Here is a 17893-nt window from a genome sequence, read left to right on the forward strand (position 1 = left end):
ACTAAAATGAGTAATGCTCCTTTCTGTGACAGCTGTGCAATACAAACTTACAGCTTAATTACTAAAAGTCATGCAAGGTAATCCACTCCACAGAACATTACAAGTCAAAAGAGATGATATAAAATCCAATTTTTTTTGTTACTGGTTACTCTTTCCCCCTTTACCCAAAGCTGAAAAGTATAATCCAAAAAAAAAAAAAAAAAAACTGCAGATCTAAAACATCCATCATGGGGTACTCTAATGCTTTTTGTAAAATAGTCATTTACTTTTAATATTTATTTATCCAACATACAATTAAAGTCTGCAATAGCATAACAGCATATCAATGCAGCAGGACTACCAAATACATTTCCCTTTTAAATAGGCACCGTATGCCTACGTACCCCTCTCAATGCAAACAGTAGTTAGAAGAGTTTTTCTTGTAAGTCATTGTTGTACATTTAATTGCTATACACAAAGTGAAGATACTTACCTGTAAAATCAGTATTTTCCGATGACAGCAGGTCATTCATTCTCACGTGGGTGATATCGACATCGCCAGGTGAGGAATACTTTTAAAGCATATATGACTTTAATAGCATATACTAGCGTCCCCAATGCACATGTGCGAGTGCAATCATGCCTGCCATGAGAGCGCAGGACCAGCAGTACAGTACAATCGCAATGAAAACAACTCCAAGGGGAGTAGGGAGGGTATGTGAGAATGAATGACCTGCTGTCCTCAAAGAATACCTGCTATAGGTAAGTATCTTCGCTTTCTCCAAGGACAAGCCGGCCATATTCTCACATGTGGGAATCCCTAGATATCAGGCACATCTAAAACAATTGATCAATTTGAATTTGCAACAGCAAGTTCAAACTATAATTAACTTGTAACTATTTACATACTGTGTGACAGTGCAGCCTGAAACAGAACGAAACAGGCCTAGGAAGATGGAGTTGGATTCTAGACCCCAAACAAATTCTGCAGAACTGCCTGTCCAAACCGACTATCGCGTCAGATATCCTGCTCAAGGAAGTAGTGAGAAGTGAATGTGTGGACTGAAGACCACGTTGCAGCCTTGCAAATCTCTTCTATGGAGGCTGACTGCAAGTGGGCTACCAACGCCGCCATGGCTCCAACATGACACTCAAGAGACAGCCCAGCCTGGGCATAAGTGAAAGAAATGCAGTCTACCAGCCAATTAGAGATTGTGCATTTCCCCATCCTGTTGGGAACAAAGGAAACAAAAAGCTGGGTGGACTGTCTGAAGGACCTAGTCCACTTGAAGTAAAAGGCCAATGCTTGTTTGCAGTCTAAAGTGTGCAGTGCGCTATCTCCAGGATGGGCATGAGGTTTGGGAAAGAATGTAGGAAGAACGATTGAGTGGTTCAGATGGAACTCCAACACAACCTTAGGCAGGAACCTAGGGTGTGTGCGAAGAACTACTCTGTTATGATGAAATTTAGTGTAAAGTGGATCCGCTAATAGAGCCTGAAGCTCACTGACTCTGTAAGCTGAAATAACAGCCAACAAAAATAAGACATTCCAAGTCAAGTACTTCAGATGACAGAAATCCAGCAGCTCAAAAGGAAATCAGCTGGATGAGGAGGACATTGAGGTCCCATGATACAGAGATGTGAACAAGGGGCTTTGTCAAAATCAAGCTTCTTATGAAGCAAACAATAGAGGCTTGTCCAGAGACAGGCCTACCCTCCACATGGTATGGTAAGCACTAATTGCACTGAGGTGAACCCTTACAGAGTTGGTCTTAAAACCAGACTCGGAAAAGTGCAGAAGGTATTCAAGCAGGGTATGTGTAGGGCAAGAAACAGGGTCTTGGGCAATGCTCTCACACCAGACGGCAAACCTCCTCCATTTGAAAAAGCAACACCCCTTAATGGAATCTTTCGTGGAAGCCAGCAAGACCCGGAAGACACCCTCAAGAAGATGAAAGGAAGCAAGTTCTAAGCTCTCAATATCCAGGCTGCTAGGGCCAGGGACTGGAGTTTGGGATTCAGAAGAGATCCCTCGCTCTGCGTGATGAGTTGGAAAATACTCCTATCTCCAAGGTTCTTCAGAGGATAACTCCAGAAAAAGAGGGAACTAGATCTGCCTGGGCCAATAGGGAGCGATCAGAATCATGGCTCCACAGCCTTGCCTGAGTTTCTGTAAAGTCTTCCTTATGAGAGGTAAGGGAGGATACGCATAAGAACACCATTCCTCCAATGGAGGAGAAATGCATCTGATGTTAGTCTGACCCTGGAACGGACTTTAAGATTGAACTGAGTGGCAAAGAGATCTATCAAAGGGTGCCCCACTCTTGGAAGATCTCACGGGTAACACTCGTGCAGAGCGACCATTCGTGCGGTTGAATGACCCTGCTCAGTCTGTCAGCCAGGGTGTTAGATTTGCCCGCCAGGTATGTGGCCCTGAGAACTATCCTGTTCTGGACCACCCAGTGTCACATTCCTATGGCCTCACGACACAGAGTACGATCCGGTACACCCCTGCTTATTGGTGTAATACACTGTAACCCGATTGTCCATTTTAATGAGTACAATTTGATTGAACGGATGATTTCCGAAAGCCTTAACAGCGTTCTATATTGCATGTAGCACTAAGAGGATGATCTGATAATCTGTTTCCTGAGCTGACCAAGCAAGCTGGGTGTGAAGCCCAACCAGATGAGCTCCACCCTCCAGGCAGGATGCATCCGTCATCAGCACCTTCTGGGGCTGAGCAATTTGGAATGGAAGTCCCACGATCAATTGGACAGAATTGTTCACCAGAGGAGAGATTGAACAATTCCATTGTTACTTGGATAACATCCGCTGCGTTCCCAGAGGCCTGAAACTACTGGGAAGCTAGAGTCCAGTGGGCAGATATCATATGAAGATGTGCCATAGGTGTGAAATGCACTTTGGAGGCCTAGCAACTTCAACGTCTGCTGATCCATGACCTCCTGGCTGGCCCGAACCCAAGTGACGAGTGCAACTACAGCATCTGCCCTCGGCACAGGAAGAAAGGTTCACACCAGCTTTGTGTCTAGCAGGGTTCCAATGAACTGAAATTGCCGAACCAGGAGCAGATGGGACTTGGGGTAATTTTAATGAACCCTAGTAGCTTTAGCACCCAAATAGTTCTTCACATGGACTCCTGAGCACCATTCTTCAACGTGCTCTTCACCAGTCAATCGACCAGGTAGGGAAACACATGGACTTGCAGTCTGTGTAGCAACGCTGCAACTATCGCTAGACACTTGGTGAAAATCCTGGGAGCCAACGCAAGGCCAAAAGGCAACACATGGTACTGGAAATGGTTCCCACCTGAACCTGAGCTACTTTCGGAGGAGGCCTGGAAGTATCGGGATGTGAGTGAAGCCATCTTTTAAGTCCGGAGAGCATAGCCAATCTTGAGCCTGAATCAGTGGAAGAAGAGTGTCCAGGGAAACCATCCTAAACTTTTCTTTGACCAGGAATTTATTCAGGGCCCTTAGGTCTAGGGTGGGACACATCCCTCCCCCCCCCCCCCTCCAATCTTCTTTGGCACAAGGAAATACCTGGAATAGAATTTTTTATTTTATTTTTATTACATTTGTACCCCGCGTTTTCCCCACTCATGGCAGGCTCAATGCGGCTTACCTTCTTCCCCTGGTGGAATGGGCTCAACCACATGGGCCTTTAGAAAGGCAGAGATTACCTCTGAAAGTACCTGCTTGTGATGAGAAGTGTAATGAGACACTCCGGTGGGCAATTTGGAGGACTTTGATGCCAAAGCAAGGCATAACTGACTCGCACTATTTGAAGAACCCACCGAGGTTACATGGGGCTACCTTTCTTGGAAAAAAACTCAGCCCCCCCCCCCCCCCTTACAAGTAAGTCGTCCAAAACAGCAACTGTGTGAGCAGCTATGCTCTACTGGAGCCGGTCAAAAGCTGGTCCCTTGCTTTGTCTGGAGATCCAGCTGGGCCTTAGGAGCACGTTACTGATGAGAACAAACACAGTGGGGCTACGCCTGCTGAGGCTGACGATAAGGAGCATACTAACAGGGAGCTCTTGTCATCTTGCTTGAAAACCTCATAGGTGAGGAGGGTACAGAAGGAATCCGGCAGGAGAGATAATTGATGGTATCAGTACATTTCTTTATAAGGTCAGTGACCTCCTCCACTTTTTCTCCAAAAAGGTTATCACTCAAGATAGAGGAACTATGTCCTTGTCTGAAATGGCGTTGATGTGTAGTCTCCACCCTTCACCGGTGAAGCTTCCTCCATCGACGTTAAGGGGGTGCCAGCATGGGTAGCTACTGACACCAGTACCACACGTGACCCTGGTGTCGGAGAGCTCACCACAGGCTGAAGGCCTGTGGGGCAGGAGGAAAAGGCATGGCTAGTGCAAGAACTCCAGATGCCGGATGCATTCTGTTGCAAGAACCACGTCAACTGCTCATGGAGCAGGCCCGGATGTGCTCAATGAGGGCCAACATTGGGAAAGGCTGGAGCGTCAGTTCAGAAGCAACCTGCTGAACTGTTGGGGTCAGTGTGTGCAACTGGTCCAGACTGAACAGAGACTCTTGCATCGGCACCTCTAAGAAGGATGGGGAGTGCTTCTCCCGGTGCTGATGCTTCTCGGGGACCAGATCCCTCGGTGCTCCTGGCACCATGCGTCAAGGAAGATTGATGCTTGCACTTCTTGGCCTTATCCTGATGCCAAACATCGACACTCCTCAGTGCCAACAAGGATGTCATCGAATCCCCTCACGTCCTCAGTGTCGGGTACAATACTTACCAGTCCTGGGGGCCCTGCATAGTGGTCGGTGTCGAAGCAGGTGGAGACCTACTCTATGCACATTCTTTCCAAGCGTCAGACCTGGGTCTTGCAGCCATGACGATTTTGATGATTCAGACTGGGCTTCCAAAATTTTGTCTCTTTGAGCCTCTCTGGACAGCCAGGTTCTTTTCTGCATAAGCAGGCAAAGAATATAGCTGACATGGGAATGTTCAGGTTCCAGACACTGAAGACACCAAAAACGGGAGTCTTGCCAGAGATGGTCCTATTGCACCGGGCACAGCGCTTAAAGCCACTGAGAACCTTTGATGACATGGAAGGAAACAGCCATGGCCAAATCAAACAGCTCAATGGTGACTAAAAAAAGAGGCAAAGTACTAGAATAAATAGATGGCCAAACTCCCGACCAGTGGTCAGGCCTAGGAAGGCCTACAAAGGGTGTAAAAAAGAAAAGGAAACTTAAAAGTGGGGGGAAAACAAACAGTAAAGGAAGGGAGAGGACAATTTCCGAAGGAAAATAAACAAAAAACAAACCATGAAAAACCCTGCAGGGAAAATCCAAAAAAGAGCTTGAAAACTCAAACTCGCATACCAGATGTTGTGAGGAGCATGCTGGCTAAATGATAGGGGGGTTGTCCTTGAAAAAGCGGTAGCAACACATGAGTGTTGTCAGACAATTTGCCCCTGAGCCAACAAAGATAAGTATTCTGTTTTTTTCCAAGAGAAGAGTATTAAAAATACTATGGAAATAAGCAGCATTCTATAAAAATTTGTAAGAAAGACTGTTTGTGTAATAGTGAATAACTCACGAGTTTAACACTGTTAAATGCTAGTGCTGGAGTAAGTTGGACACTCAAGGTTAAGAATGGACACCACAGAAACTATCATTTGCCTGAATGAGTTGCTGAAAGATAAGTGAATTTGTTGTTAATGATTGTAAGGAGATTCAACAATTGAAGACATTTTAGAAACTGGTAGGCAGGAAGGGTGGTGCAATGATGTTTAGTAACGAGTGTCTGGTTCAATTCTGGGAGATATTAAGTCTTCAGTGAAAGGCACTAGAATTACACTAGTACACTGAGCACTAAAAATATAAATGTATTTATAATTGAAAATTGATACTTAAGAATACAGTTAAAATTTATTGCCAAGTGCAGAGTGATGTACTTGGGGTGCAGAAATCCAAAGGAGATGTACCAGATAGAAGATTGATAAGCACAATTCAGGAGAGGGACTTTGGGGTGATGATTCTGAGGATTTCAAGGTGATGAAACAATATGGCAAGGCGGTGGCCACGACCAGATGGATGCTAGGCTGCATAGAGATGGGTATACCCAGCAAAAGGAAAGAGGTGTTGATGCCTCTGTACAAGTTGTTGGTGAGGCCCCACTTGGAGTATTGTGTTCAGCTTCGGAAGCCTTATCGTGCTAAGGACGTAAAAAGATTTGAAGTGGTTCAGAGAAAAGTGACAAAAATGGTATGGGGTTTGCGTAGGAAAACCGTATGAGAACAGACTTGATGACCTGAACATGTATACCCTGGAGGAAAGGAAAGATGGGTGATATGACACAGACTTTAAAATATTTGAAAGGTAAAATCTACAAACAAACCTTTTCCAGAGACGGGAAGGCGGTAGAACTAGAGAATATATATTGAGGCTGCAGGGGGGACCGACTCGGGAATAATGTCAGGAAATACTTTTTCACGGAGAGGTTGGTAGACACATGGAATGCCCTCCCATGGGAGGTGGTAGATATGAAAATTATAATGGAATTCAAAAATGAGTGGGATAAACACAAAGGAATCCTGTTTAGAAGGAATGGATCCAAAGAAGCTTAGCGGTGATTAGATGGCAACACCAGTAATGGGATCATGGATAGACAGATTCAGCTTCAGATGTTGGAGAATAAGTCCAGTACTGGGCAGACTTCTACGGTCTATGGCCTGAAAATGGCAAGGACAAATCAAGATCAGGTAACATATATGAAGTATCACATTATACTTTATGCTATGAGTTTACCTTGTTGGGCAGACCGGATGGATCATATAGGTCTTTATCTGCTATCATCTACCATCTATATGATGGCATGGACTACTGTTGAACAAAATAAGTGGCAAACAGCAAACATTTCAGAAAAAAACACAATTAAAAAAAGATAAGTAAAATTCTTTCCCTCTTAATCCTTTCCACACTTCATTCAATTTGTCTAGGTGGTACAACAATTTATTTTTATTGTATAAGCTACTTACTATATGGCATTGATGCGCTACTTGCAATAGAAGATGCATCACTGCAGGTTGAAGCTGGAGAAGGTGGGGGACCCATTTCAGTTTTCACTGGTTCTTGTTTGCTTTCGAGTCTAGGTGGTTTTAAAAGAACATAATAGTTACACTGAGAAAACAATGGTCCATCTGAAGTATGGAAACAAGATTTTTAATGCATTTTGTGTCATTTGAGAACTAGTGGTATGCCAAAGTACGCAGCACTGTATGACCGTACTCATTTTATTCACAAAAACAAGCAATAGCTTTATATCTGCTTAGGGGTGGACACAAATACACTGATGCATGCACTGCCTCAGCATCAAATTTTTACAATATGAAAACTAATAGGTCAGTTTCACCGACATCTGGAAATCAAAAACACTTATATTTTCTGCTGGGCACATGTTTATAGCAACTGCTCTCACCTTATCATTCAGCCTCACTGTTTCTAGACATCACAAAAGGTTCCCTTTTGAACTTCAGTCGTCTAATAAGGGGGGGAGGGGGGGAATTCATCAAGAATTAGGGCCTTAGTGCACATTAAGGCCCTAATGCTGCTTGATGACTTCCCCCCTAAATAGTTAATTCGTATTATAGAAAACAATCATTAAATGAGAGAACTATGCTGTGAAATTTTATATTTTGAAGCTCTGTACTCCCCCATTTCACAAATTTACTTTATGTGGTGTTTTAGGTATTTTAAATTCCCTTTAATTTTTTCCAGTTAGTATAAATGGTGATACCTTTTTATTAGGCTAAAATAATGCATATTTTGGAGCAAACATGCTCTTCTTCAGGTCAAAAAAGAATAAGGAAATATTACATTGCCTGAAAATGCAAGTGAATCAAACAGGTATTTCACACTATCATTTGGAATGTAAGAAAGGACTTGGAAACCTGTATTTCTTAACATACGAGTCTCAAATCTCTAGTCCCTGTCACCTTCTGATCACTTTAATCAATCGCTTTCTTTTCCCATTTCCCCTTCACAGTGTCATTGCAATGATTTTTAGACTTTCTGGCAATATCATATTTTGCTCATTCTGTTCTGACCTAAGGGAGAAAATATTAGCTCCCAAAAGTTAGCCATGAAATGCAAATCATTCAATAAAAACATATCACCTTATATAATTTGCTTGTTAATCTATTTCAGTACATTTAAGTGGTCTAATATGGCAACCAAACTACTACATATTCTCAGCATAAATATTCACAACTGAAAATGACTATAAAACATTATCTACAATAAAAACTCATGTAACAAAATGGCATTTTTCCTAATAGCTATCAGTCAGTACCTGGGAGATACTACTGCTCATGGTATGTTGAGACCAGCAGCATTTTTAGCTTTTCTTTACTGTGAAGTAGTATAGGAAGGCCTTGTACACACATGGGAGGGTGCTGCCTGTCTATCTTTTGTTAACTATTCTGTTGGCAGCCAATTATACATTTAAAATTGATCTACCAGGAGATATGTGCATACTTCACAGGCAGGAACTTAAAATGTAAACTGCTGCACATAGATTGAAAATGGACACAGAAAGAACAAAATAATCTAGTAACAGGAGGAAACATTCCCCCCCTCCACTATCACCATATTTCTTCACACTAATGCCTGTAGCACAAACAGAGATACCCCACCCCTTCACCTCAACACACACATTCCCCTACCAGCAGCTGAGAAAGAAACGCGCATTTAACTGATGCTACACATACTCCACCAACATATACTTTACTCTAGAAGCTGGAGTACTTGCCAACTACTTCCAGATTTCATCCCACTAGTTTAATGAACTTGCAGTCTTGCTTTTCTTAGAAAAATCAGAACCACACTTCACACAGGCAGTGGGATAACACACTACAGTCACACGCAAAATAAAAGCCAATCTCCACATCAAAAGCGCGAACAGTACAGTAGAGACAACCAAAAGCAACCAATGGTGTAATGTTGAATTTATTAAATGCTTTCAAAATGACTCGACAAGGGCCGTGTTTCAGGTTGTAAGGGCTGCCTCAGGAGTCTATAACTACATAAAAAATAAAATAAAAATGCCTAACAATGAAATCTATAGGATCGAGCATAGGAGATGTATTGCACCCATAGTCGTCCACTGGAATGCTTTAAAACACTCTATTGAGGATCTAAAATTTTGTGTACAAAGCAAGTTCAGAGGGCCGTGCGCAAAAGGGGGGAAGGGGGAATGAGATGCAAGAAAATGGGGAGCAGGAGAGAAGGCTGCAGGTGTTCTACGGTGGTGGGTGAGGGGGCGGTAGGAGAGAAAAAGGTGCCGGAGGGAGAAAGAGTCTGAGAGAGAGGGAAAGAGAGAAATATAGGTAACAGAACCAGGAGCAGGTAGCTTGATGTGATTAATGCGTTAAAATTATTAACATGAGATTACAATTTTAAAAAATTATTAACATGAGATTACAATTTTAACGTGTTACGAGCACAGCCCTAATCGACACAAGTAAAAATTAGAAAAGAACCGAGTACCTAAACAGGAAAATTAAATTAAATTAAAAAACAAGATTATGAGGACACAAATGAGTGTAAAGAAATACAGTAATCAACTGCAGTACAAACATAGAACAGTATATGTGCATAGGGAAATTACAAAAAAGGTCTCAAATCTAAATTTGCATTTAGACCAGGAGTGAAACAATATTCACATTAAAAATAAACTGTTCTTCCCTTAGAAGAACATTTTCCACATCACCAGTGTGATTTAAAGCATACCAGTGTGCGACAATGGGTGCTGTCTGGACCTTCCTTGCAATACATCTCCTATGCTCAATGATCCCATAGGTTTCATTGTTAGGTATTTTTATTTTATTTTTTTATGTATTTATAGACTCCTGAGGCAAGCCTTACAAGCCCAAATCACCCCTCTGGAAACTAAATATGAAACTTCTCACAGATGGAAACATAAAAAAACCTGTCCAAAATTTTATACAAGAAGTTTTCCAATTTAACTCCCAACCAGAATCACACCCTCTTATAGTTTGGGAAGCATTTAAGGTCCCCCCTCTGCAGTGAATTAATCTTGATAGCAGCATATAAAAACAATACTGCTTTACCCACTAATTTAGAAGCTCAAATAAAGGATCATGAACGAAAGTATAGAGAACAAAACATATTGGATATCAATGCATTACTGCAATTAAAATATGCTTATAATAAAATCACCAGTGAAGAAGCAATCCAGGATATATTTATAACAAGATCTAAATATTATGCAGAAGGCAACAAGAGTAGTAAACTCCTAGCTAGCTATCTTAAAAGGAGGAAATTCAAAGTACAAATACCCTCAATTAAAACTCAGACACATCAGATAGTTTCTTCAATATCAGAAATTTCTACAGTTTTTAAACAATTTTATACAGATGTTTATCAACCTGCATCCTCAGGAGATGAAACCTCTACTAGCATCTTTCTCAAATCCCTAACCCACCCCACTTGGGATGACTCACATAATATTCTAAATAAAAAAATAGATGGAAATATTCTTAAGGCCCTTAAAGAACTTCCTTCTGGAAAATCACCTGGTCCCGATGGGATCCCTATAGAATTTTACAAACTATTCAAAAATTTTTTGTTGCCTCATACACAACAAATATTCAACCATCTTTCTCCCCTCACAGTAACAAAGTGCAGATTCACCAATGCTATAACTACGGTCCTACCAAAACCCAATAGAGATGCGCAACTCACCACAATTATAGGCCAATTTCTTTACTAAATACTGACTACAAAACATATGCAAAAATACTTGCAAATAGTTAATAGGTAAAGTTGTGTGTCCCCCACCCACTGAGTTTTATACCTGGAAGACTCGTAACAGATAATTCTAAAATGCTTTTCCATTTGTCAGAGCTAGCCAAAAACACTGACCACCCTGTCATTGTGCTATTGCTCAATGCCAAGAAAGCCTTTGACAATAGGCTTTGGAGTGGCAATCTCTCTTCCATATCCTATAATGGTTTGGAGCACACCCTAATTTCATAGACAGGATCAAAGTCCTTTATACCAATCCAACTGCTCAAATTTTTATCTGACACCATACACTTGCACAGAAGCACTAGACAGGGATGCCCTCTCTCCCCTTACCTTTTTAATCTAGCATTAGACCCTCTTATCATAGCCATTGTGTCGCATCAAGGCACAACAGGTTTATCTTATAACACACGTTTTAGATCCTTGCATATGCAGACGATATCCTTCGTTGTATCTTCCATCCCTCTACATTTCTTCATGATCTTTTCACTATAATGGCTTCACTCTCCTTTTTTTCAGGTTATAAAATTAACCAATCTAAGAGGTTCTTCCTCTAAATGTACATGCAAATTCTGAAACCACTCGCTCATAACTTAATTTGGACTACAATTGAAAAACACCTTGGCATAAACTTGTACACAACACTTTCCGAAACAGCTAAACATAATGGAGATAAAATTTTACAGTCCCTAAAATTTCTATTATCCACATGACATCCATTGGACTCCTCTTGGTTAGGTAGGCTTGAAACCCTCAAGTTGATGGTTATCCCTGATTATTTAGTTTCCTTGACTTTTCTCCTATTCTCCAGCTCACCTCCTCCACTCCATAAATTATTTCCGCTTGGTACTTCCCAGCCCATAATCTGCTCAACTTGAATCTACACGTCACTGTTCCTTTTTCTTTGTCATCCCCTTCTTCTGGAATTCCTTCCCTCTCTCTATTTGGGCTGAACTATACTTCAAAAATGTCAAGGCTGAAATAAAAACCTGGCTCTTTCATCAAGCCTATAACACAACCACTTGATGTGGGAAGCTTTCGTGTGGTTTTCACTGAACCTTCCCTCTTCCCGTCCCCCCTCCTTCTCCTTATTCTATCTTTCCCTGCTATTCTACCTGTGTAGTATGAATTGTTGTATATCTCTATCTTACACTGTAGTTTTTTTCTACCTTATTTTAAGTTACATTATTTTTATGTACACCGCCTGGGTCTGCCATTTAGTTTAGGCGGTATATTAAATTTTAATAAACTAAACCTGGAATAGGATCCCTTCATTCTTGCCCTGGTAGCATGGGTTCAACTGCATTAGCCTGTAGAAGGGTGGAGATTTCCTCTACAAGTACCTGCTTGAAGAACCCACCTGTGAGTTACAAGGGGTCACCTGTGCTGGTAAAAATTCAGCCTCCCCCCTATCAGTAAGCTGTCTAGGACAGTTTCTTTGAGTACAGCTACGCTCTCCTGAAGACAGTCAAAAGCTCGTCCCTTGCTTCAACTGGAGAACTGTCTGAGGCTTCTGAGGGCAAGATCAGCCAAGCCAATCATGCTGGGCCTGGGAATTCTGGGCAGAGCAAGGTGGGGGAAACATACGCCTCTGAGTAGTAGGGTCGCTGCCTAGGCCCACTCGAAAACCTTCTAGAAGAGGAGGCAGCAGCTGGAGGTTGCAGAGAAAGAGTTTGGATGGTATCTGTACGTTTCTTTATGAGATCTGCTACCTCTTCTACTTACCTCCAAACAGGTTGTCATCTCGGCAAGGAACATCCACCAACCTTTCCTGAACCGCTGGCTCTAGGTCAGACACACATCCATGAGAGTCTGTGTATCCCTACGTCATGGCGGAGAGTCTGGATGCAATATCAAAAGAATCATACATGCCCTAGACAGATACTTCTGACACTTCAGCTGCTTACTGGCCAACCAGCAAAGCTCTGAGGCCTGCTCCTATGGGAGAGAATCCACAAGACTTAGTGTACTGTGGACCTAAGACTGCAAGTATAGGCTCGAGTACAGCTGGTAGGACTGGATGCAGGCAAAAAGCATCGAGGCCTGAAAAGCTTTTCTCCCCAATGAGTCCAGTGCCCGAGCCGCTCTACCTAAGGGTGTTAAGACATGAGTCCTGGAACTTCTAGCTCATTTGAGGTGGATTCAACCAGCAGAGTGTGGGTCCTCTCAAATCCGGAAGCCTTCTGGTGTATCCACCTTCTTAGGTGTAACCTGCACTGAGAGGGGAGATTCCTAGTTCTCTGTCAGTGCATCTTTAAGGATAGGGTGCAATGGTACTGTGACTGGAGGAGACTTGTAGTCTAGGACAGTTAACATTTCTGCCCTAGGCTCTTCCTCAGTCTCTAACTTAAATGGGATGGCAGAAACCATCTCCCTAACAAAATAAGTGAGAGAGACTCTCTGGTGGAGCTTTACGTCTCTCGTGGTGTAGGGATCAGACTGTGTCCCATAAGACTCCTCCTAAAAGAAGTAGTGTGGGTCCTCCTCCAAGGAACTGTCCCCATCATACTCAGACCTGGTTGAATGAGTCTGTGCCTGCCTCTGCTCAGTGGAACCATGTCCACGCCCTGAAGAGTGTCGAGGTACAGCCCTAACCTCTGACTCCAGGGATGTTTCCTCCCCATCCGTCGAGAGCAGTACTGTAAATGTTAATGTTGACACACTTCAAGGTGCCAGCATCAATGATCTCTGCACAGGCATGGGTTGAGCCTCAGGAATAATCTGGGGCTGATTCGCAGCTGGTGCAATATCCTCAATGCCTGAGTGGTCTGCAGCTGCAGCATCTGCACCAGGTCCTCCCTGAACATAACTTGGAGCCATTCATCAAAGGACGGCATCGGCCAAGACAGGGGACCCGGAAGAAAGGCAGCTTGAGAAAGCATCCATGTCAAAACAGTAACAGGGACCTGGCTGCTCAGAGACTTTTGATCAGCATCTCTTCTAGAGGGGGAGCGTTCCTCCTAGTGCTGGCACTTCTCAGGTACCAGCAAAGATGATGTTCCTGGCACAGTGCATTGATGAAGACCGATGCTCATACTTCTTGGGCTTCCCTTGTTGCTCAGCATCACGGTCTTTTGGTGCCAACAAGGACGTCAAACCCGTATGTATCCTTTATTTCGGAAATGAGGCCTGCTCTCAGCGCTCGATGTCAAGAGAGATGGGGATCTTCTCGATGACAGTGCACTCACGGTGGATGTTGAAGTTTTGGGGTCTTTAAAAAAAATATTATTTATTTATTCATTTTCTTTCTTTAAACAAGTATTCCACTTGACAGGAAATACAGATAGGTAACAGTAAATAAGAGGGGGGGGGGGGGGTGAATTACAATTAGTAACAGTTACACTTCTTTAGACCACAAACTTAGGAGGGGACCAGTCTTTAGAGAAATTTACAATAAGGTATAATATGTTAATGAAATAAGGCTTAGAACGCATCCCTTATCATAAATACAAATTATGGTCCACATTAGAAATTAACGGTTAACCCATTTTCTTCAAACTTATAAATGCCTTTAGCCGCTCTGGTTGATAAAAAATATATTTTAAGCCCAAGTACTTAACAACACATTTGCATGGGTAACTGAGATAGTAAGAAGCCTCTAATGCTAATGTTTCTGTTCTCATTGAGAGGAATAATTTCCTTCTTTCTTGTGTCTGTTTGGTAATGTCCGGATACATCCATACTTTCTTTCCTCAGAACAAAGAGTGCAATTTTTTGAAGTAAATACGTTTAACAGCTTCTAAGTCCTGTTGGAAAATAAATGAAACTATAAGTGTTGTTCTCTCTGAATCCGCATTTAAAGTTGTTTTCAGTATTTCAGAGATATTTAACTCTTCTTCTCTGTTTTCTCGAGGAGAGACTTCCAAAGAATTTTCCGAAGGTTTTTTACTTTGTATATAATATATTTTGTTTAATGGATGAATAGTTTCTGGGGTAAAGTTTAATACTTCTTGGAGGTATATCTTGAAAGCTTCAAATGGTTCTATCCCCATAGTTTTAGGAAAATTCAAAAACCTTACGTTCAACTGTCAGTTATAATTTTCTATCTGTTCAAGTCTACGTTGCATTGAAAGATTGTCTTTTACTACCGAGGTTGAAATTCCTTGAAGTTGAAAAACATCTTGTTTAAGAGCATTTATTTGTTCATTAGTTTCTTGTTTAGTAGTATTAAAGGAAAGAGTAAGATTGTCAACCATACTCACAAGCTCTGTGATTTCTCTAGCTGACCCGGCAACCGTCATATCCACCCTCTGGAGAGCTTCCCAAATGCTCTCCAGAGTCACCGCCGCTGGCTTTTGTAATGGAGCTAAACGCTCAGCCTGGGAGTCCTCAGATTCCAGGCCTCCTTTAAAACTCGTCTCGTTCGGTCCCCGATCAAAGGGCACACCATCCCCGACTTCCGAATCGGGCGGGTCCCGCCTAAGGAGACGGTCTTGGGACAGAGGCGGCGGGTCAACCTCCGGAGGGGAGAGTGACACTCCTAACCCCAAGTCTCCCGGATTCTCCTCCTCCGTGGAGACAGCAGGGCCCCTCTCGGTGATTAGGATAGGTAGCCTCGTGGTGAACCGCTCGATAATTTGTTGGTGCGGGGAGGATGCTCTAACAGTCAAGGAAACTGCTTTAACTATCCCCTTACGTTTTGTATGGGGCATCTTTGAATCGGGAAAAAGTTTAATCAGCAAAATTAAAGAGAGCTCAGCCATCGAGCCTCAACGTGCTGCCATCTTGACATGCCCCCTCCTCTTGGATGTTGAAGTTTTGACAGCCAATGAGGTCAAAGCTTCCGCTGCCGATGATGATATACCGGTCTTCAAGGAGCCAAAAAGTTTCTCCTGTTGGATCTTCCACACATTCTGTGTCCTCAATTGTATTTTTTAACAGAAAGAACAAAAGTTAGGCTCATGGTCAGACCCAAGACACCCAATGTACCAAGAGTGTGTCACTGAAATCACCCAATTACATTGGAGAACACCTCTTGAAGCCACTGGGGAATCTTTGGGGCCAGAGAACAGATTTGCAGCCAAATTAAATTCCTCAACTATGAACTGAAAAAGGGGCAGTGGTCAAATTAAGGTAAGTGCTGCAGCCTAAACGGGCCTAGCAGTTCACGAAAAATAAAGGAAACTTAAGAGCCAAAAATAAACAGGTGAAAATAAAGAGAAATAAAATTTAAAAAAATACAAAAATGCTGAGAAAAAGAAAACCCGCAAGGGAAGGCACTGCTAAGAGAGAGATACACTCACTGACAGAACACAAAATGTCTCTTTCTTGCTCTGCAGAAAAAACAAGACTGAGGGACCTGCGAGTGGGAAGGCACCAGTGCATGCGCGGTGGGACGCTACAAGAAACCTTTTAGTCTCGCTAGTCAGCATCCACACTGGGCTCTGTTGCAAGGCGCCACCCAGTTGCGAGAATAAGAAGGCCTTCTTGTCCTTGGATAAACACTGCCATACCCTTTATCATTTTTTTCACCTCTGTACCTTTTCTAATTCCCTATTATCTCTTTCAAGTTGTGTTGACCAGAACTGCACACAATATTCAGGCATTATAATATTCTCTACTCCTTTCCTAATAATTCTTAACATTCTATTGGCTTTACAGACACTACTGCACACTAAGCAGAGGGTTTCAATGTATCATCAACAATGACATCTAAATCCTTTTACTGGACAGTAACTCCTAATGTGGAACCTTGCATCATATAGCTACAGTTCAGGTCCCTCTTCCGTACATGCATAACTTTCCATTTGCTCACATTAAATATCATCTGCCATTTGGATGCAGAGTCTACCAGTCTTGTAACATCCTCTTGCAATTTTTCACAGTCCTTTTGTGATTTAATAATTTTGGATAACTTTTTATTGTCAGCAAATTCGATCACCTCATTTATTATTCCTGCTTCCAGATTATCTATAAATATGTTAAACAGCAATGATCCCAGCACAAATCCTATGCTATGCCAGGGATATATATCCTGCTATACCCAACATTCAGGTTCAAAGCGGATTACATAAATTCATAATACAAACATAACACACCTCACCATGACTAACATACATTATTCTGTCAAATGTTTTTCAAAAAGCCAGCCTTAACGCGCTTCCAAAAAATTGCATAAGAAGTTAAGTGAACGTCTAATGGTAATAAATTCCAAGCTTCAACCGCATAACAGCAAGATCTTTACCGTACCTATTTATACTTTATAACCTAACTGATGGAAAAGATAATGGTAATAGATCATAATTACTATTTCCAATCTGTCTACCCAATATCCTAATTAAATTAGGAAAATTCTCAGGCACATCTACATGCAAAGTCTTAAAAGCCAGACAGCACAAGTTAAACAGGTAAATCTCAGAGATCCACAAAGGAGTTGCCTAGTTGTTAGAACACCAGCCTTGACATCCAGAGGCGGCCGGTTCAAACTCCACTGCTGTTCCATGTGATCGTCACTTAACCCTCCACTGCCTCAGGTACAAAATTAGATTGTGAGCCCTCCAGGAACAAAGAAATACTCAGTTTACCGGAATTGAACTCGCCTTGAGCTACTACTGAAAAAGGTGTGAGCAAAATCCAAATAAATATCTTGAGCACTGAAATATAAGAACATAAGGGGAGCAATACTGGGTCAGACCGATGGGCCATCTTGCCCAGTATCCTGTTTTCCAAACAGTGGCCAAAGCCAGGTCACAAGTACCTGGCAGAAACCCAAATTGTGATAACACTCCATACTACAAATCCCAGGGCAAGCAGTTACTTCCCATGTCTGTCTTAATAGCAGACTATGAACTTTTCCTCCAGGAATTTGTCCAAACCTTTTTTAAACCCAGATACGCTAACCGTTGTACCTCCTCCAGCAAAGAGTTCCTCCTATTTGTTTTAAAGGCATTTCCATGTAACTTCCTCGAGTGTCCCCTTGTCTTTATACTTTTGGAACGAGTAAAAAAAAAAAATCGATTAACCTCTACTCGTTCTACACCACTCAGGATTTTGTAGACCTCAATCATATCACCCCTCATCAGCCTCTTTTCCAAGCTGAATAGCACTAAACTCTTTAGCCTTTCCTCATGAGAGGAGTTCCATCCC

At 42.3% G+C, this 17893-nt stretch overlaps 1 protein-coding gene across 1 annotated transcript in view; it reads right to left on the reverse strand.

The window, feature by feature from the left end:
• Window positions 1-17893, reverse strand: part of UBR5 (ubiquitin protein ligase E3 component n-recognin 5) — a 651214-nt gene that overhangs the window by 419196 nt on the left and 214125 nt on the right. Inside the window, 1 exon segment of the mRNA XM_030189847.1 lies at window positions 7018-7127. Coding sequence (XP_030045707.1) covers window positions 7018-7127 — 110 coding nt within the window.

The sequence above is a fragment of the Microcaecilia unicolor genome, chromosome 1, assembly GCF_901765095.1.
Source record: "Microcaecilia unicolor chromosome 1, aMicUni1.1, whole genome shotgun sequence".
Taxonomy (NCBI): Eukaryota; Metazoa; Chordata; class Amphibia; order Gymnophiona; family Siphonopidae; genus Microcaecilia; species Microcaecilia unicolor.